Here is an 18,262-nt window from a genome sequence, read left to right as displayed (position 1 = left end):
GCTAGAGAAACATGGGGTGAATTCAAGACACCCTGAGGTAAGAATCTGCTGAGTAAGAAAACTCCTAAAAATAAGATCTAATATCCAACTCTTAATACAAATACACAACTGCCGTTTTTGAATTAAGTTTATTTTTTTTACAAAAAGGTTTCTCCACAATAACTGTTTAAACATGGAAGTCTTTGAATTTATTATTCTATTGTTCCTTAAATAGATTATATTACCTCAGACGCTGACATCTGTACACAGAAAAAACGTTTATGCTCCACAAATGATGAACCCAGCACTCTTCCTTTCTTGAAACTATTTCTTGAAGCAGAACAGCTACCACTAGAGGGAGACTTTACCCACCAATGCTCTCATTTATAAACACCTGAACTCACATTAAAAATGACCAGCAGTCATCTCAAAGCAATATCGTTCACTCTTAGTTGAAACACATATTTATATGCTCACAATTTATGTTCGAGGTAAGTAAAGTAACATTATTAAGAGGTAAACTCATGAAAATATATATTTTGCCACCTTCCAGGAGCCTGGGTGGATGCCGTGGTGTGGATGTCGATGGAGCAGAACTACAGAGATGACATCACGCACAAGTTGATGGAAGTCTTTTAAGAGTTCATAAACAGTGCATGTCATCGCCGGGTCTCTTTGTCCAAAAGGTCTTTGGCCTCATTGATCTTCGCAGCAAGATATGGTGACCCACCTGCATACACACACACACACGTTTACTTCTGTGATCACTTCTTTAACATTCAACCATCCAAAAGCTTTTCAAACACCATTTAACACTAATACTGGGTTCCGTACGAATGCTCACCCTAACTTCAAGGGACTGGCGCTAATAATGACTATTTATATGGTTTTGCTCACAGCCAATCGCAACCAAGCATTCTTCATAAGGAAGATCCAGTGAAAAAAGGTATCGAATGAAGAACTCCTTTGGTATCTGTTATCAATTAGAAGGTACTGGTATTGGTACGGGTATCATATTTTTTTAATGATCCCCACCCCTGCTTGCAGGGCTGTCATCAATATTCTAACTTAAATCAATATAGCAATAGCTGAAGTCCTAAAGACATCTGACTCATGTCTTTGTCACTTTGTGAGGGTCAGAGTTTTTTTTTTATCTTACCTTTATCTGGATGGTTCAGGACCATGATCCTTCTATGGGCCTCACGAACCTTGGCCTTATTGCTGCCTGGGCTGAACATACAACAAATAATACATCCGTGTGAGTAGCGTGAGATACACAGTGAAGGATAACACTCAAGAAATCTTAACTACAACACGTTGTATTACCTGATGCCAAGAACGAGGCTGGCCTCTCGTTTGGACATCTTCTGCTCAAAACCTCCTTTGTAATATGTTGAGAAAGCCTGTGGTGACAGAGAAGGATCACAGCATTGACTTTCAATAGTATCACCCTGAGGATGGGTTTTCCACATCCATATCAAGCATTTTTTGTTTGACATATCAAATATACTGAAGAAGAATTAATATTTTGAAAGGCTGAATATATAGAGTCATTCAACAATGAGGTGTAGAATAGTAAGTAGGAAGAAAGTGACATCCAGTGCAGGCGGTGAGATGTAAAATTTAGCAGAATATGGCTGAATATAAGCATCACAGCAGATGTGTAGGAGGCTATTAAACTACTCACCGATGTGGGCATCTTCTTGACAGTTTCAGAAAAGACTTGTCCAAGAGGCTTCCACAGCTGGAATGCATACCTGCCTGTGGATCAAACACACAAAAAGAAACCATTCCAAACCAAGCAAATTTCTAAATGCATATGTACATCCAAATAATATCTGTCTTTGCAAATTACTAATCTTGTGTCAAACTGTTCTTACCTGCAAAACCTGCAGCAGCCACACCGAGGCCGACAGCAATCAGAGTCCCTCCCTGTAAGTCATAAGTCAGTAGGTAAGGAAGGAAGGAAGGAGCCCCATTGCAGCGATACATAGATTTTAATAAACATCTTCAAAGAGATTTTTTTTTTTTTTGCCATTTAATATATCATATGCTCAATGAGCTGCCGAGTATTAAAGATAATGCCCATGGAGATTTCTTTGTACCATAGTACTTCCTACATGAAAGTCCAGTGTCTGGATTATTTTGAGTAACTCACAAAAGCAGTCAGAAAACTCAATATAATGAGTCTTTAATTGTGGCATTACAATACGTCATTATGTGACATGGAGTTGTGATATTGTGTTTTTACCTGCAACAGAATTTGAATTTACAACCAACAGTAAAAGCTAAATAGATAATCAATTTGGCTCATTCATTAGTTAGGTTAATGTGGAGTTAAAGTCCGTGATCTTTCATTTATCAGACCGACAATACAGAGATTATGTCATGTTAGCCAAACATTAATTGTAAAGGTGAATCTGCTATGACTGACATCAGTCTTTAGGTTTACCACCTGTGATTAGCTTGTTACAAACTGGCCCCTGCAGTTTAAACGGTCCCCATTTAACTGAAAATGCATGGAGATGCCCTTAAAACTAATGTACCGTTTGGTCAAATCTATAGAATGAAAAACCAATACCCATCGCTTAACATACCTAGCTTATTAGCTAACTTAACGCACCTGATGCAAGATGTGCCGACACGTTAGCGGTCATAGAGGTTACATAACACGGTCATTACAGGTTTAGTTTGACAGACTCCACAGTGGTCTTCAGTGTGAAAACAGACACTCACCAACCGTCTGTCTATCTCCGCATCACTCCTCACGTTTGTTTTCGGAGCGTATTCAGCATAACGCATCATGTCAGCCCCATCCACGGTCACTCTACCGGCGTTCGCCATGTTTCGTCCACCACGTGACAATAAACAGTCAGCACATCCGGTTGGAACTTTCAAAATAAAACCAAACGCCCAACGAGCGACAAAGCCGCAGTCCTAAAGCAACTTCCGGTCTAGTAACAACACGTAAGTCATTATAATCAAGAAATTTCTTAAAATAATGAGTAACTGTTTCAGAATAATGAGCTAGGATCTCAAAATAGAGTTATTATCTCAAAATAATGACTCACTTATCTGAAAATAATGAGTTTGTATCTCAGATTATGAAAATTACTTTCTCAAAATATTGATTTATTAATGTATTACAGATTATTATATGGGGCTAATTAGGGCCACACACACTAGATGAAGCTCAGGCTCTTTTCTGCTGGACTATTTATTGTTTGTCCTTACCAAACAGTTAGATAATTATTTTGAACCACATTTGTGTCTAAGTGACAAATGGGGACAACAAATTTGGAAATTGAGTATACTCATTGAGAGAGACCACTGCAGCCATCAGATATCAAACAGGCTGCAACGTAAACGATACGGGCAACTGTAAAAGTGCTTGTTTTGTCACTGACAGGCATATAAATGCCTGACATCCTTATAGAAGCCATAGAAATAATCATTTCTGTTAAAGAGAGTTAGATCAGAGACAAACCTCTTGTCACAGCCTCCAGACTCAAATATGGTCATTTTAGCTCACATTCATTGTAAAACATGCACTCTAACTTGACAGAAACAAAATACAGCGCACCAAAGCACAAAGCTTATTTGAAATATATCTTTAATTTTATAGAACATGAAAATGTATGAAATGAACATGAACAAGTAATGCAAATCATAAAAATATAAACATGTTCCAGATTAAAATCTTAACTATTACAGATGATTAAAATTCAAAATTCAAAGAGACTGAGTTTTTGTATTTTGTCAAAAATGCCCATATTTGCAGAAAAGCCTAAGAATGAACTCCGTGATTTTTAAAAGGTTGTTACAAGGATTCTAGTCCATCTGGAAGAAATCGTTGTTGTTTCATATTTGTGCCATTAGATGGAGCCATTGACAAGTGAACTGTGTGGTGCTGAACAATGTGCTTGTGTGTCACACAGAGTAGGAATGACTTCTCATCAAGAATTTTACTCAAAATATATTGAATTTACTGTGTGGAACTGGAAGTTAGCAATATTCAATGTGACATTCGCATGTGTTAGTGTATATTATATTTTTTATTTGCATTTGTGCTCGTGTTTGTCTTATTTTGCTTTTATTTGTATTTGCGTGATTGTTTCATGTGTTTATATTTGCTTTTGTTATTTTAGTTATTAGGAATTTATTTGTGTTTTCTTGTAGCATCAGTTACATCTGTTCTCATTTCCATTTGCTTGGATCTTTTTGTTTACTCTTACACTTGTAAATGTTTGTATGTTTTGTTTGGATTTGTGTTTGGATTTGTGTTTCTCTTTGTACTTGTATTTGTGCGTGTGTGTCTACAGGTGTACTTTGTGGCCCTTCTGGACCCTCGACATGATTAGGGGTCCAGCAGGAGTCTCGGAGCAGGGAGCAGCAGCACAGAGGAGCTGATGGAGTCCTGAGCCCGGAGCTGGTTTCTATTGTCCCCAGTAATTGGATTTGGTCTGGGAGGAGAGATGGCTGCCAGTGAGAGGCTGCGATCATTAGGTGTGAATGAGACGTGTGGTGCCAGGGCTGAACACACACACACACACACACACACACACACACACACACACACACACACACACACGCACACACTCATACATTCACACTTATTGTGTATTGTGTATAGAGCATTGTGTTGTTCAGTGGACATCAAACGCACACACATGCACACACGTGTCCACATCCATCATGTCAAACACCTTTCATTCCCACATGTTTCAGATCATTTTCTAAAAACTCACTTCCAAACTGAACGTTAAAACAAAGGGCAACAGCTAAATCTCTTCTTCTTTATCTCCTTACAGTCATGATAATCTAAATAAACACAGAGAAAACAGGGACGTGTCATGAAGCAAGATAACCAGTTATGACAGGCTCACTCTACTTTTTTGCTCAACTCAGTTCCTTAAAGCAAGCTCAAATAAGCCTGACCTAAGTTAACATTAAAAGAAAAAAACAGTAGCTCTGTCTGTGAGGTTAGTTTTCAGGCTTAACAACAACAATTTGTCAGCTTTCTCCTTTCTTGTCAAAACGATTTATATTCACATATTAAGTTAGCTAATGTTAGCAAAACACTAGCTAGCTAAAGATCGATGTAGCTCAGCGAGCTAGTTAGCTAATGATTGCAGGTAGGTCTGACTGTTGGTCCACAGTACTACAAGACATGGCCAGTCGCCTACTACAAGACACTGTAACAGTCGCTGTTTGGTTATGTTTAGCCTGCAAAACTACATGATTAGGTTCAGGCGCAAAAACTACTTGGATAGGTTTAGAAGCAGATTGTAGTTGGGTCTATGGTGTAAGACAGTGGATGTGTCTTTACCATTTTAGCAGTGGTTGATGTAGATTAGCTAGCTAAACTTAGTTAAGATGTGAATATATATTGATGTTACAGGCAAAATTTGAGGTTTTGACAAGAAAGAATGCATAGAATAAAAAACAATATCTCTGATTGAGCTTCATCAATTCCAACCCTTTAAAAATAATTCAACTGTCTTGAATCCAACAGCGTTGTATGAGTGCAGTGATCTACAGTGTTTCTGTGCATCTTTGAATTTATTTTATGTTGTCCAAGTGGTGAAGATGTTTGTGTCTGTGACAGTTCAGAATACACTTCTACTAATGGAGATTGAAGCAAAAAGTGGAGATAAAATATAAAAGTCTTGCTGATTTCACTGCAGGCGAGCAGATAAGAGAATTATATTTTAATAAAACATGAACTTTTACTGCTTTGATGTTGTGCCACCTTTCTACTTTGAGAACTTTAATGTTTTAGATTAAAGGAGAAATATGTAAGACCCTAGCGCTCAAAAATAAGTATTACAGTCCAAATAGCATGTTGGAGTCATTATGGTATATTAAATAGGTTGAATCCATCTTTAATATACTATCTATGGTTGAAGCAACTTGTTTGAAGACTCAAAAAGAAACAGAACAAACATCCAGAAATGATGAAAAATAGGTCCGCACACCAGAAACTGCTCCTTTTGGAAATTCAATTGTATCAATTCAATAGTATGTGAAAGCCTGAAACGTCACATGTGGTGATACTATTAAGCAACACATTAACTAATGAATGTTATTATTAAATACATGGTGCACGCTTTAAAAAATAAACCGCCGACTCCAGCTTTAAAGGTCGCATTTGTTCATAAATACACCAGAACATCAAATACTGATGTTCTGGATTGTTGAAACTTCCAGTTTGCAATAAAATAATGAGAAAATGTGGAAATACAGGTAGAGGGCAGGGTCTCTGCTAATACAGACTTGAAAAATTATGAACATATTCTATGCGAAGATATTCCAGCAGCATTTTCTCTCATAAATAAACACTTAGTTGTGTCAAAGTGTTTCAATTTTTGCTCCTAGATTACTAAATCTCTCAGTTCCTAATAAAATTTACAACGTTAAAATTTTTATTTTGTTTTTGTTTGTTGTGCTTTTGTACTCTTTTGTGTCTCAGGAGCGCTGAGGCAGGTGTATAATTCAGCGGTAAACATGTTGCATTAAAGGAAAGATGATTATTTGCATATTAAAAATGTACCTGTGTTTTTCTGCGTGTGTGTGCAGGTCCAACTTAATCTCAGAGAGGGAGAAACATTTACTGAACACACACATACACACATGTTGTTTCCATGGGAACCAAGCAGCCACTCTACTCTTCAATAGCGGGTGAGTGAGACGAGGTAGATGGCTATTGTGTTGTATGTGTTTGGGGGGTCGGGGTGGCGGTTCGAGAGGGGTTAGCGGGGGCAATATTAAACAACGCACTAGACAGATGAAAGCATGGCACATCCTTAAATCTAATCATAATTTAGTCATCACTAGAAGATGGTATGATCAAAATAAAGAAGGAAATAGGCAAGACTGACAGGACAGAGAGAGACCTGAGTGCACGAGTCAAGGGAAGGGGATGTGAGATTGCTGTTAGATGGGAAATGATGGAGCCTCATGGACAGAGATGGTCTTATTCCTGAAGTTGATGCTTATTTGTTGCATCAATCCCCACATCCAGGCACTGGCACTTAGCCTAAAAGGATTTCTAAAGCTCATATACAGCTACACTGCTGCAGAGACAGTGGATTATAAGTCATAACCACTGATACCTGGACTTCCATTCATGCCTTTTTTAATGTACAATTATGAAAAATCAAATGACAAATGCTTAATGGAAATAGCAAGAAAAAAAATGTAATACAATTTCATCCAATAAACAAATGTTTTTTGTGCTTGCTGAAAGCAGAAAATGATTTCTCCATGTAGAGGTTTTGTATTGAATAGAATGTATGTCAAATACAGGACTATATTTAATTTTTTTTAAATTTGTTTTTGCTAAATATGTTTCCATAAGTAATGAATTCTGAAAAAGAAAAATCAGAAGATAAGTGAAGAAGATGTTCCTTTATTCCTGCCCCATGAGGGAAAATTCAGTTTGACACAGCAGCACAAAAAGTAGCAGCACAAGAGGAAATATAGTAAGAAATAAAATAAAAAATAGAATCCAAAGTAAAGAACATAAAAATAAAAATACTGTAAACAATAAGTTGTAATGTGCAATGTGCATGTACATGTTTAATGTGTTATATGTTATATGTAATGTAATATGAAATATAGGCTATTTACGTACATGTGCATAATGTTAATGAAATACATATATATGTACTTCATACCTGAGACGTGTACGACCATTATCCTGCAGCAATGCTGCACAGTCAGTAACATGGTACAGGCCATTAGGGCAGCCCGGCCCTCCTCTCCTTCAACGGGGAGAACTTTTGAAACTAATTCAGACAAAGAGCATTCAGAGAGCAGATGAGAAGAGGAGGAGGCCCAACTGGGGTTTTCCTAAATGGGCTTTTGAAAACTGTTAATAATATTTTTTGGATTAGACATAATGACAATTAGGTATTTATGGTGACATTTTGAACAATCAGATTTACCTTTTTTCCCAACAATTTTGCAGCATTTCCCTTTAAATTATTATGCCTGTTAGAAACAGTATTTATCATTTATCATGGGACAAAACTTCTCCATTTGAACTGAGGCCATTAATACGGTTTATTAGATAATTAGATCCTATACATTTCATTTTCCAAAACCAGGGCCCCATTCTTTGTACATGGATAGCAGTTAGCTTATAATGTTGACAATTTGACATGAATCTGGATTTTTTGGTCCCACAATGTAGCCTTAAAATTCCCCTGGAATTGTTGTTAGAGCAACAAATCCTTAAGCTCAAACCTGTAAAAGCGCAGCTTATCGACTGTTAGCTGGATCATGAAACATGTTATAGGGTGACACCAGTATATGAACTGATTTTCAAATACAAATTTTGGATTGAGAAATCATCATAATTTCCTCAATTTAATTTCCATAATGAAGAGTTAAATATAAACAAAATAAAAACCAACCATGATCGTAGAAATCTCTGCCTTCTTTTGAATATAATGGAATTAGAGCGCCAAAGTACCATAGAAAGAAAATACTCTCTACATTATAACGCTCACAACAAGTGCTTTGGACTATTGTGAATAACTGTGTCATGAATGTTTCAGAAGAGACATTACTATGGAGTTTTTCAAATATATTTTTGGAGTTTTGTGTATCAAAAGTCGAGCATCTAGTTCCATTGTATTTGAGAAAAGGCAGACAGCTCTACAGCTCATATCTTCTATCTCTGTAACTCAACAAAATGGTTGAGATGAATAAATAGCACTACAGGTGAGAGGAAACATGTATTTTTGAGTTTGGGACGAACTGTCCCTTTAACAGGTCAAATCTAATGTTTAACAATGATGAAGAGGACACTGTTGCTCAAGTTAACCTCACTGGGTAAGTTGACCCACACCCTGCTTCTATTGGTGTGCACATTTATTGTCATGTGACCATAAATTCCAGAAGTACCCATCACTTCTATCTGGGTTTGACTGAGAGAAGCACATGGGACAAGTGGAAAATATTTATTTACCCCCCAAAAAAACATTTTTTGCTTTTCAAGTGAATGTTCTGCATATCAGGTGTAATGACTGTCATGTCAAAACAAATTTATGCTGGTCTAAAAATGGATATTATATTATACCTGTTGATTATTTGCCAGTGCATTAAACCACCTGAATAATTTAGCTGAAGATTAGCATAAATTGCTAAAAAAAAATCCAAAATGACTGTAATGAGACAGAGTGAGCCAAATGCCGTGGGTTAAATTGAGCCAGTAGTTCAAATAAGGCACTGAAGTTAAGTCAAATTTCTGAAGACTGATCTGATCATGATTTTATTTTAATTAAGTAATCTTGGTTTATTATGTGTTAAACATTGTACAAAAGATATCACACTAAGTTCAGGGCCCTTTGTCATAGATGCATTCTTATGATTTCAGTTGATAGGAGACATTCTGAAATGAGGGTAAATGTTTAAACTGTACTTCTGTCTCATTTTTCCTTGCCAAGAGGACAACATAAGTAAAACTGGCTCATCTTACCCGACTCCTACTGATATCAAAATAAAACCAAATTAACCATTAAACAAATTAAAACTAGATTTTTACACAAGTCTCTTTTTACGAGGGCCTCAAGATAAGGTAAAAAACAAACAAACAAACAAACAAAACAGAATTGACCTCAGTCCCTTCACATTTCAGTTTTTTATTGTGCTTTATTGGTGCATATAACCAAACAGCAGATCAGCACTTTCCGGGGCAGCAGGGCAGCACACACCCACACATCCTCTCTGTGTATACAGTACTGTTATTTTTCTGAAGATTCTTACGGTCAAAGCCTATAAATACCTGCAAACAGATCACATACAGATCTCATACAGATCAATGGAATTGCATGTCCAAGATACTGGAGGTGGACAATATTGATTCACATATGTGTTTGTAATAACAAAGAAAGTCCTTTATTGGTCCCATATATTGATGTGCTGGAGGACAGGTTGGAGGAGAATTACTGTGTCCCTCTAGAAAGATGTTTCCCTGTGTTGGATTGATACTGACACTGGGGCAGCTTCAAGCAGCCCATTAGAAGGAAACTATTGTCCACCTCTGCTTTGTCCTCCACTCTCTGGTCCCACTCTCTCTCATGCTCAGATTCGTCTGTGTGTCATGACCTACCTTTGTGAAACTAAATAAATGCAGCCCCCCCCCCCCCCCACCCCACCCTGCTATCAGCCATTGTATTGATTATACCTTTTAGGGATTTTTATCCCATTTTATGGTAATGAAAATAATGGAAATGGCTTGTGTATATCAAAATAGCCTTAATAGAGAACACATTAGTGTGAGAGACAGAGAATGGGTTTTGGGAAAATGTGGAAAGCTCATAAGATGTGGTAAAACTTTTTTGATCCCTGTGCAGCCTTTGGTTCATTATAAACTACAGATAGCCATGAAAATATTCAACTCTACCATGAAACTTTAATGGGAAAAATGTCACCATATTGAAATATTGATATTGAAGTTTAGATTTTAATGTGGAGCACCATTAGCATTTATTTGAGTCTTCTTGCTGGCCACTTCACAAATGTAATTAATTCATTTTTCTCCACCACCTTCTTTGTTTCAACATATTTGTTGTCCAGTATGTGGGTGTGTGCTGTTACTGATTTTTTTTTATTTTATTTATTTATATTATAGGTTGCATTTTGTGTATATTTCACCCTTTTTCTTAATACAAGTTCTATATATAGATATTTTCTGTTCTATGTGCATTTTTCATTAAAGTTATTTATCTTTTAGAAATATTAGTAAATGTGCCTCAATGACATGTCATACATAAGAATCTAGGCTGATATGTTAATATCAGATTTAATTTACTCCCCAATATCAGTATCTGCATCAACGCTAAAAATCCAGTATTGATTTTGCTCTACAAGAAATTACATTAATTAAAGTAGTGAGAGTGAATGAAAACAGGAAAGCTTGTGAAACATGTCAAACTAAAACAATAAGCTGAGAGAAGGTATAGGACTGCAGATTTGGCTGATAATTCTCCATGCCAGGAAGCAACCCCTTTCACTTTACAGGCAGTCTACTGACAACTGATTGACAAACTGTTAATGTAAAAATGTTAATGAATGCAGCTTTAAACAGCTTAATCAATTTACAAAACTTAATCAAAATCATTACTTTCTACATTTCAAAAATTGCTTAATAATTACTTAAAGAGTATTCCACTGATGTAGTAATGCACTACTATAATATTTTCAGACTCACTATGAAAAAAAAATCTAAATCAATGCAGCAGAACCAAAAGCTGTGACTGTTCAGGTTACTTTCACCATTTTAAAATATTCACTAATATAGTTTTTTCTATTTCCTTGTTCTGAGAATGAAGAAAAATAAAATATCGTGTCATAATGACTAGTATAAGGTACTGATTGGTGTATGTAATGAATTAATAACATTGCACATGCTACATACGGTGTACTGTAGAGTGTACAAACGTTAGCCGGAACCTTTGTGCTGCAGCCTCAGTTTCGTTTAGAGGACTTTATCGCTGACGGACTGTCAAAATGACATAGTGGTAAACACAGTAAGGTGAGTCTCGATTTATGTTTTACATCTTGTGAACGGCAAAGGTTTCACCACAGGACAACACCAGTAAGATACACTGGTATATGATGGTTATGACCGGAGTGAGTGGACAGTTTTATCTTGTATTAAAGTGACATTGCTCAAGGATGGAGAGAAGCTAGCGTTAGCTGCTAGCTAACTAGCCTCCTGTTCGGCTCTCATCAGCTGAGGGCAAAAATAGGCCTTATTCAGTAAGCTCTTGGAACAGTCAATCGATTTTACATGGGTATCTATATACAGTTTGTGTGTCGTGATAAATAGGGCTTATTAGCGAGTTAGCTTACACTGTAGGTTAGTTTAGCTACCCGAAACGCTGACCGTGGCTTCACCTCTGTCACTGTTTACTGCTGAGATGCTGACTGTGTGTTTATGGATGAAGGCACGGAGACAAACACAAACAACAACACTGGGGTTTGAATACGGCTGTTTTTCCATTTCTGATTGCGGCTAGCCTTAATAACATCGTGTGACTTTACTGGAACAATTAAAGATGAATAGGCTTAACCAGCGTTAGAGATGAGGACCAGTGGTGCATTCAAGTCACCATGGAAGTTGTCACTTTCTATTTTAAGAGTTCTGATCACATTTTGAGGTGTGTTGACGTTCATAGTTGCTCTCAGGGCCAGGACATAAAAACATAATTGTATGGGTGTGTGATTAGAGATAACATGCGTACAGCTGAGTAAAAACATGAAGTGCCTATAAAAAACGGTGTAATGTTTTAGTAGGGCTGGCAGTATATCTGTATTATATCAATAACATTAGATGAAACTAGATATCGTCTTAGACTTTGGATATCTTGATATGGCACAAGTGTCTCCTCTTGGTTATAAAGACTGCAGTGCATTAAAATGATGTAATTTTCTCAACTTACCAGACTATTATAGCTGTTCTCTTATTTGCTTTTGCCCACGCAGTCGCCAGCTATTTTTATAAGTTATTAAGCAGTCTGAAAAAGTCAGAATTGTGTGATTCCAGCTTTCTAACAGGGAATATTTTTCCTTACTCCTTTATGACAATAAGCTGAATGCCTTTGGATTTAGGGCAAAACAAGACATTTGAGGACGTCATCTTGGGCTTTGGGAAACAGTGACCAAAATTTTTCACGATCTTCTGACATTTTATGGACCAACCGATCCATTAATCAAGAAAATAACTGGCAGATTAATTGGCAATGAAAATGATTGTTAGTTGCAGCCATGATATCCACATTATTGATGATTATTTATCAGAAATCTCATTGTGCTTAACAGTCATCCCTACAGTGTTATTGCAGTATTCAGGTATTTGGTTAAAATGATTGTGTTATTTGATTTTGCTCATATTAACCAGATCTATATGTTTTAGTTTGTGTGTTTACTAAGGGATGTGTTTGTGGTGGGTGGTTATAAAAGGTTCAGCTGCAGAGAGTAAACATATGGATAATAAATTCATTTTGATTAAGCAGCAAACCAAAAGACAGGAGGTAAATACACATATGACTGTGCCTACCAAGTTTACCAGATGCAGTATATGCAGACAAACTGAAAGCAGCTCTCTGATGTAAGTGTCACATTGTTTATAGCAGATGCTAATTTGCAACACCTGTGCCTCGAAGAGCTTTTATTAACTAACAGATTGTAAGAGTGAGGTAAAAAGAAGATTAACTGAATACAGCAACATATCATAAAGTCAAATTAAAACGAAGTACCTCAAGATAAGATAAAACATACATTACAAGACATTGCATTTAAAAACTAGTCATGAGTCCATCTTTGTTGTTGAATCAACCAGGATGTTTCAGCAAATTTCAAGTGATCAGGTAGTGAGTGCCAAGACTTTTCTCCTTTAACAGAAAAAATCCATTTAATCATATAAACAAAAGCTTTACATAATGGAAGTCAATGAAGTTTTGTTAACCTCACATTCCACACTGTGCTCATGTTTTCTGTTATTGTACACCAGCATAGTGAGTATTCATTAGCTAAAAGGTATAACTGCTACACTTGTAAATTATCAGTAAAGTTCCGATCTTTAGCAGCTTCGACCTGAATATGAGATCAGAGTAGCGTTAAAGATGAAAAGTTTAGGGCCAAATGAAACAGGATGTCTACCTCTTATATTTCTTTCATGTACAGTACGTTGTTGGCTTCTCTCAAACGAGAAACCATTATTTTATTTTGGTATTTTAGTGTGTTGTTGTTATCCTCATTGTGACTTTATCACTGTGCTCCAAAGAAAAATTTGCACATAAGGAATTTGAGGTGGCAGCACAGATGCTAGAACATTGTACAGATTACGTTTACACCTACACAATATCCGAACACAATCCAAGCTGCAATCACGATGCATTTCCACCTTGCACTAACATATGTTGTTCTTATCCGGATTTGTCTGGATACAGGTTGCATTTTAATAAAAGATGTAAATTGAATTGATTGAAATACAGTTCACTTAAACGATGGAGTGAAACAAAATTGAAGTTCATCCTGACTATCATGCCAAATTAGATGCAGCATATGCAATGTGCAGATTTATACTTTAGTGATGGGAGTGAAACAAAATCGACAAAGTCATTTCTTCATTTGTTGACTTTTCTTCATTCAGCTGTCTAATATTTTAGACGTATTTTAAAATTTCAAAGAGAGTCACATCAAACGTGCCTCTTGAGTTCACAGCATCACTGATCAAAAGTAGACCAATCTGTGGTTTTCCTGCTAACGTTGGCTGTATCGGCTTCACAGCATGCGTGAGTCAACAGGAGTTCAGTGGGAAGCTCGATGACTAACTAACCTTGATGACGATGCTCGGTTAAGTCAGAACTGCATCTGCAGATGATGTCATGGTAAAAACGGAACATTAACTCATCAGTTTTCGTGATCATTACTACAGTGGATGTCTCAGCAAAAATGCTACCATCACATTTTTGCAACTTATGCTGTAATTAATCAAGACAGAATATTTCTAAAATATTAGACTCAAATTCATTGACCCCTTTGTTATTCCAAAACACTTATAAGGACAGGAATTGATTTGATCTTGTTGATACCAGTGCCATTGTTGATTTGCATATTGGTCTCATTCTTTATTGAGTCCCTGATTGATTCCTGATCAGTTTTCTTTGTAGAAAAAAGAAGGCTTATGCAGGTTTACGGCATCAAGCAACTGTTTTATTATCTGCAAGTCTGAACACAATGTAGAAACAGAGTAGAAACTAGTCTGAGAGCTAGCTGTATCCACTGTCTGTCATCATCTAAAATGGGTGAAATTAGAAAAAAAATGTTCAGGATTTGTTTTAATTACATTTTCAAAACATGGCAGCATCAATAAAAGGAACTAATAACCTTGGAGGTATATGATTCAGATTTATTGGGCAATTTGGAAGTAGTTCTCAATTTGCATCTCTATATACTATCGAAAATTGATAAAAAATGAATGCTCAATTTCAAGAATCAAATGGAAAAAGCAGAATTGGTGATTCTCACAGTATTATTTTCTCCACCCTGCCTATTTGCAGCATTTGCAAATGAAGATTCTGACTTGCTGACTGAATGACTGACAGGGCATCGTTGTTAATTCAAAAAAATGTTTGACCGAAAAAAAGAATTGAATCATGAATTAAAATTAAAAGTGAATTCAGATATCAGATTTGGAGAACACAGGCAAACTGCATTGCTAGAAATAGGCTTTGCCATCTAGTGCAGGTTTTATATAATTCTCCTTTTGTTTCTCTCATTTGATTTCTTTTTTATTTGTCTATTGTCTAGTGGAATTAGATGAAAAATGTATTTTAGATACAAAGTGACTTTTAAATGGAAAATGTTTTGGATTGAAATTGTGGAAATGGCAGTTGAGCAGGTCAGCAGTTCCAGTGTAACATTGCCATGTCTTGCAATATCTTTCTTAGTTATCCCATACAGTAGTAGACTGTATGGAATTACTCGTGCAAGATTGATGCATAAAAGTTGATAAATGCCCAAACAAAATCAATTGAAATCACAGAGATATAATGTTATCCTTTGTATTGTCAACAAACTATCATGGATAAATTGTAAATATTCAATGTATTGTCTGTCCCGACTAGAAACTGAATTGCAGTGATGTAATGGTCTTTAAATAATTCATATATGGAGGAAAGTAAAAGAGGCTGAGCTGTGGAGGAGAAGAAAATCAATGAGAGTGAGAGAGCAGAAATGAGAAAGAAAGAGGTATTGAGAGAGAGAGAGATAGGGAGATAAACAGAGGAGTGGAGAGAATCAGAAGAGATGGGCGGTCAGGCAGATAGATGGGAACCCCACCCTGGCCTGCTTCCCCTCTGTCTGCTCAGTGCAGTGATAAGCAGCTGAGGAGGAAGTCGAGTATTATTTCATCAGGACATGTGAGAGAGGATGATCGTTTCTATTTGCTGAGGAGGAATTCGTGAAGCTCCGGTGTCAGTGTAATGAAGATACTGTAGGTGGGTGGGTAGGTAGATTGATGCTTAAAGTTGCTGAACTAGAGGCTTCACTGTCTGACTTTTCTCTTGGCAAAGCTTTTATTTAAACTTTAACAAAGCACCTGATATGTGAGTTATGTTTAAATGAATCACAGTATTCTCACTGTCAGCTGTATTTCCATTCTTGTGTTTGTTCACCATGCTTCCTCTTTACTGTTTCCTGTTCCTCTCTACTGTCTGTTACAGTGAAGCCACAAACAGTCTCCAATCAGATGACCTCCCAGCCACCTGATGCACCAAAAGAGCACAAATAGTGAAGTTGATGGTTGATTTTGACTTCACATCCTCTAGCCCCTGAACGTTTCAGCCTGAGTCAGAGGGATTTTACCATTTTTCTTGCCCAGAGTGTGTGTATCTGGCTAAGTAGCAACATTTATCACCCAAATTGGCTCAATTTGGGGAGTCCCAGGCTACTGCCAGTCCCGTTCAGCTCTGGCATAAGAGGTAATCAGCTTGCCCCGCAGAGCTCAAGGCACACCATTGAGAAGGAAGACTGTAACCTTGGATGAAGGCCCTGTCTTGTGGGGGAGAGCAGACTTCTGTCTTGGCTTCACACACCAGTTTTTGAAGTCTGCAGGCTGCTCGGATCTTCCTTAACCCGTCTTAGCTTTTCACAAGACCAGCATTTGACCAGCTGACAGCAAGTTTGGTTTTTTGGACATGTGGATGCTGCTAACTGGGTTTTTGAGCCCATCTTGGAACACCATCTAGTTGTGAGACTGAGTTGTGAGCTCAGCCATGGAGGGTCTTGAGCAGCTTGACATGGTGGGCGATATCAGCCCGGCTCTCGAAGCCACTGAGGATTTTATCCACTGCATTGATGGGATGCAAGGCCAAGGTCCGAGCCAAGCTCAAACTGGGAGCCTCCAGCCTTCCAGGCAGCCCAAACAGCTGCAGGAGGTTTCCAGTGCAGCGTTGGGGAAGCTGAGCTCCAGCGGCGTGTGGAACCTGCTGGCCAGAGAGCAGCCAGAGGTGGGGCCCCTCGGCCTGGCCTGGGCCGACAACTTCAGCGTGTTGGGGCTGGGGATGGGTTTGAGGCACGGCAAGAGAAGCCGAGCGCGCTCCACCAACGACCTGGCTGCCCACAGCAAGGAGTGCACCAACAACACCACCAACTCCTCGTCCAACTCTGCCTTCAAGAAGGGACACAGCCGGTCCAGGTCAGACGTCAACTACCGGCCGTCTGCGTACACGGACAACGGACTGCCCGCCGTGGACTGCAACACTCTGAAGAACATGATCCTCAATCACCAGCAGGAGGGTGAGTTACATCCACATTGATGGAGTCCAAATCTTTCAGGTCTCTAATACAGCTGAAAAGATTAGTCGATTAATCGGATATTTTAAAATGTATTGACAACATTTTTGATAATCTTTGGGTTTTGGACAGTTGATCAGAGAACACAAAAATTTGTGATGTTAGGCTACATAAATAAAATTGACCTGACTTGACAAAAAAAGAAATTTGCAGATGTTCACTGGAAATTTTGTTTGACATTCTCTTTTTTCTTAAATTTTATGGAGTGAATGATTAATTGAAAAAATACTTTACAGTTTACATAATGAAAATAACTCACTCTTTTGGGACATAGACCTTTTCTACTGTAAATCCCCTTTTTTGTTTTGTTGTCTCTTGTTTATTTTGCAGAAATTCAAATATTTTGCTGTTTTTATTTCACTCTTTCTTTTTTTGAGTTTCATGATGTGTGAACTGGTTCTGCCTGCTGTGACGCAGGCTGTGTTATATTTGTCTAATGTGATGCAAATGTAACAGAAAAAGAAGAAGTAGTGGTTCCACCTGAAATACAGTTTTCAAGATTGAGCTTACTGTTCCTTCTAATTTAACAGCTGCACATGTCACATGCAACCTTTCGTGGTGAGAGTGCAAAAAGACTTTTAAAACTCATCAACAAGAACTGGAAACTTGGTTCCCATTCCTCTGCTGAGGTGTTCAACAATCCAATCTCTGCCATGTTTCTGTGCCTCCCTGAAACTTGTTCACGTCATTTAATGTTAACCTGCATGAGGCAAACATGTGCATTGTGCAAATTATTAGATTAAGTGTTTATATGGTTATTAGACGCTAATATTTTCATTTTGAACACATTTGAGTAAGGATGGTTTGGGTCAGTCTGTTGCGACTGAGGTGGTTACATGAGACAGTTTTATTCTGATTGGGCTATTATTGGGCTGCTATTCTGATTCTGATTATTCTTGTTAGGGCTCGG

General features: G+C 37.5%; 2 protein-coding genes across 3 annotated transcripts in view; one reads left to right on the top strand and one right to left on the bottom strand.

Moving 5' to 3' along the window:
* Positions 1 to 312: 312 nt before the first annotated feature.
* dnajc15 (DnaJ (Hsp40) homolog, subfamily C, member 15) lies at positions 313 to 2,847 on the bottom strand. Its single transcript, XM_084724047.1, has 6 exons — positions 2,716 to 2,847; positions 1,860 to 1,911; positions 1,667 to 1,740; positions 1,306 to 1,382; positions 1,139 to 1,209; positions 313 to 709 (listed from the first exon to the last, which is right to left on the bottom strand). The coding sequence occupies exons 1-6, from the start codon at positions 2,821 to 2,823 to the stop codon at positions 639 to 641; spliced, it is 453 nt and encodes a 150-aa protein (XP_084580173.1). The 5' UTR covers positions 2,824 to 2,847; the 3' UTR covers positions 313 to 638.
* Positions 2,848 to 11,460: 8,613 nt separating this feature from the next.
* The window catches only part of plekhm3 (pleckstrin homology domain containing, family M, member 3), a 51,219-nt gene continuing 44,417 nt past the window's right edge, over positions 11,461 to 18,262 (top strand). For both annotated transcript variants that reach the window (XM_084724825.1, XM_084724826.1), the window contains exons 1-2: positions 11,461 to 11,524; positions 16,221 to 17,295. In XM_084724825.1, the coding sequence (XP_084580951.1) occupies positions 16,773 to 17,295 (523 nt within the window). In that variant the 5' untranslated portion in view covers positions 11,461 to 11,524; positions 16,221 to 16,772. The remainder of the gene's footprint in view (positions 11,525 to 16,220; positions 17,296 to 18,262) is intronic.

The sequence above is a fragment of the Lutjanus erythropterus genome, chromosome 8 (genome assembly GCF_056507025.1).
Source record: "Lutjanus erythropterus isolate fLutEry1 chromosome 8, fLutEry1.hap2, whole genome shotgun sequence".
NCBI classification, from domain to species: domain Eukaryota; kingdom Metazoa; phylum Chordata; class Actinopteri; order Lutjaniformes; family Lutjanidae; genus Lutjanus; species Lutjanus erythropterus.
Note: the sequence above shows the minus strand (reverse complement) of the source record. Positions and strands in the feature narration are given on the sequence as shown.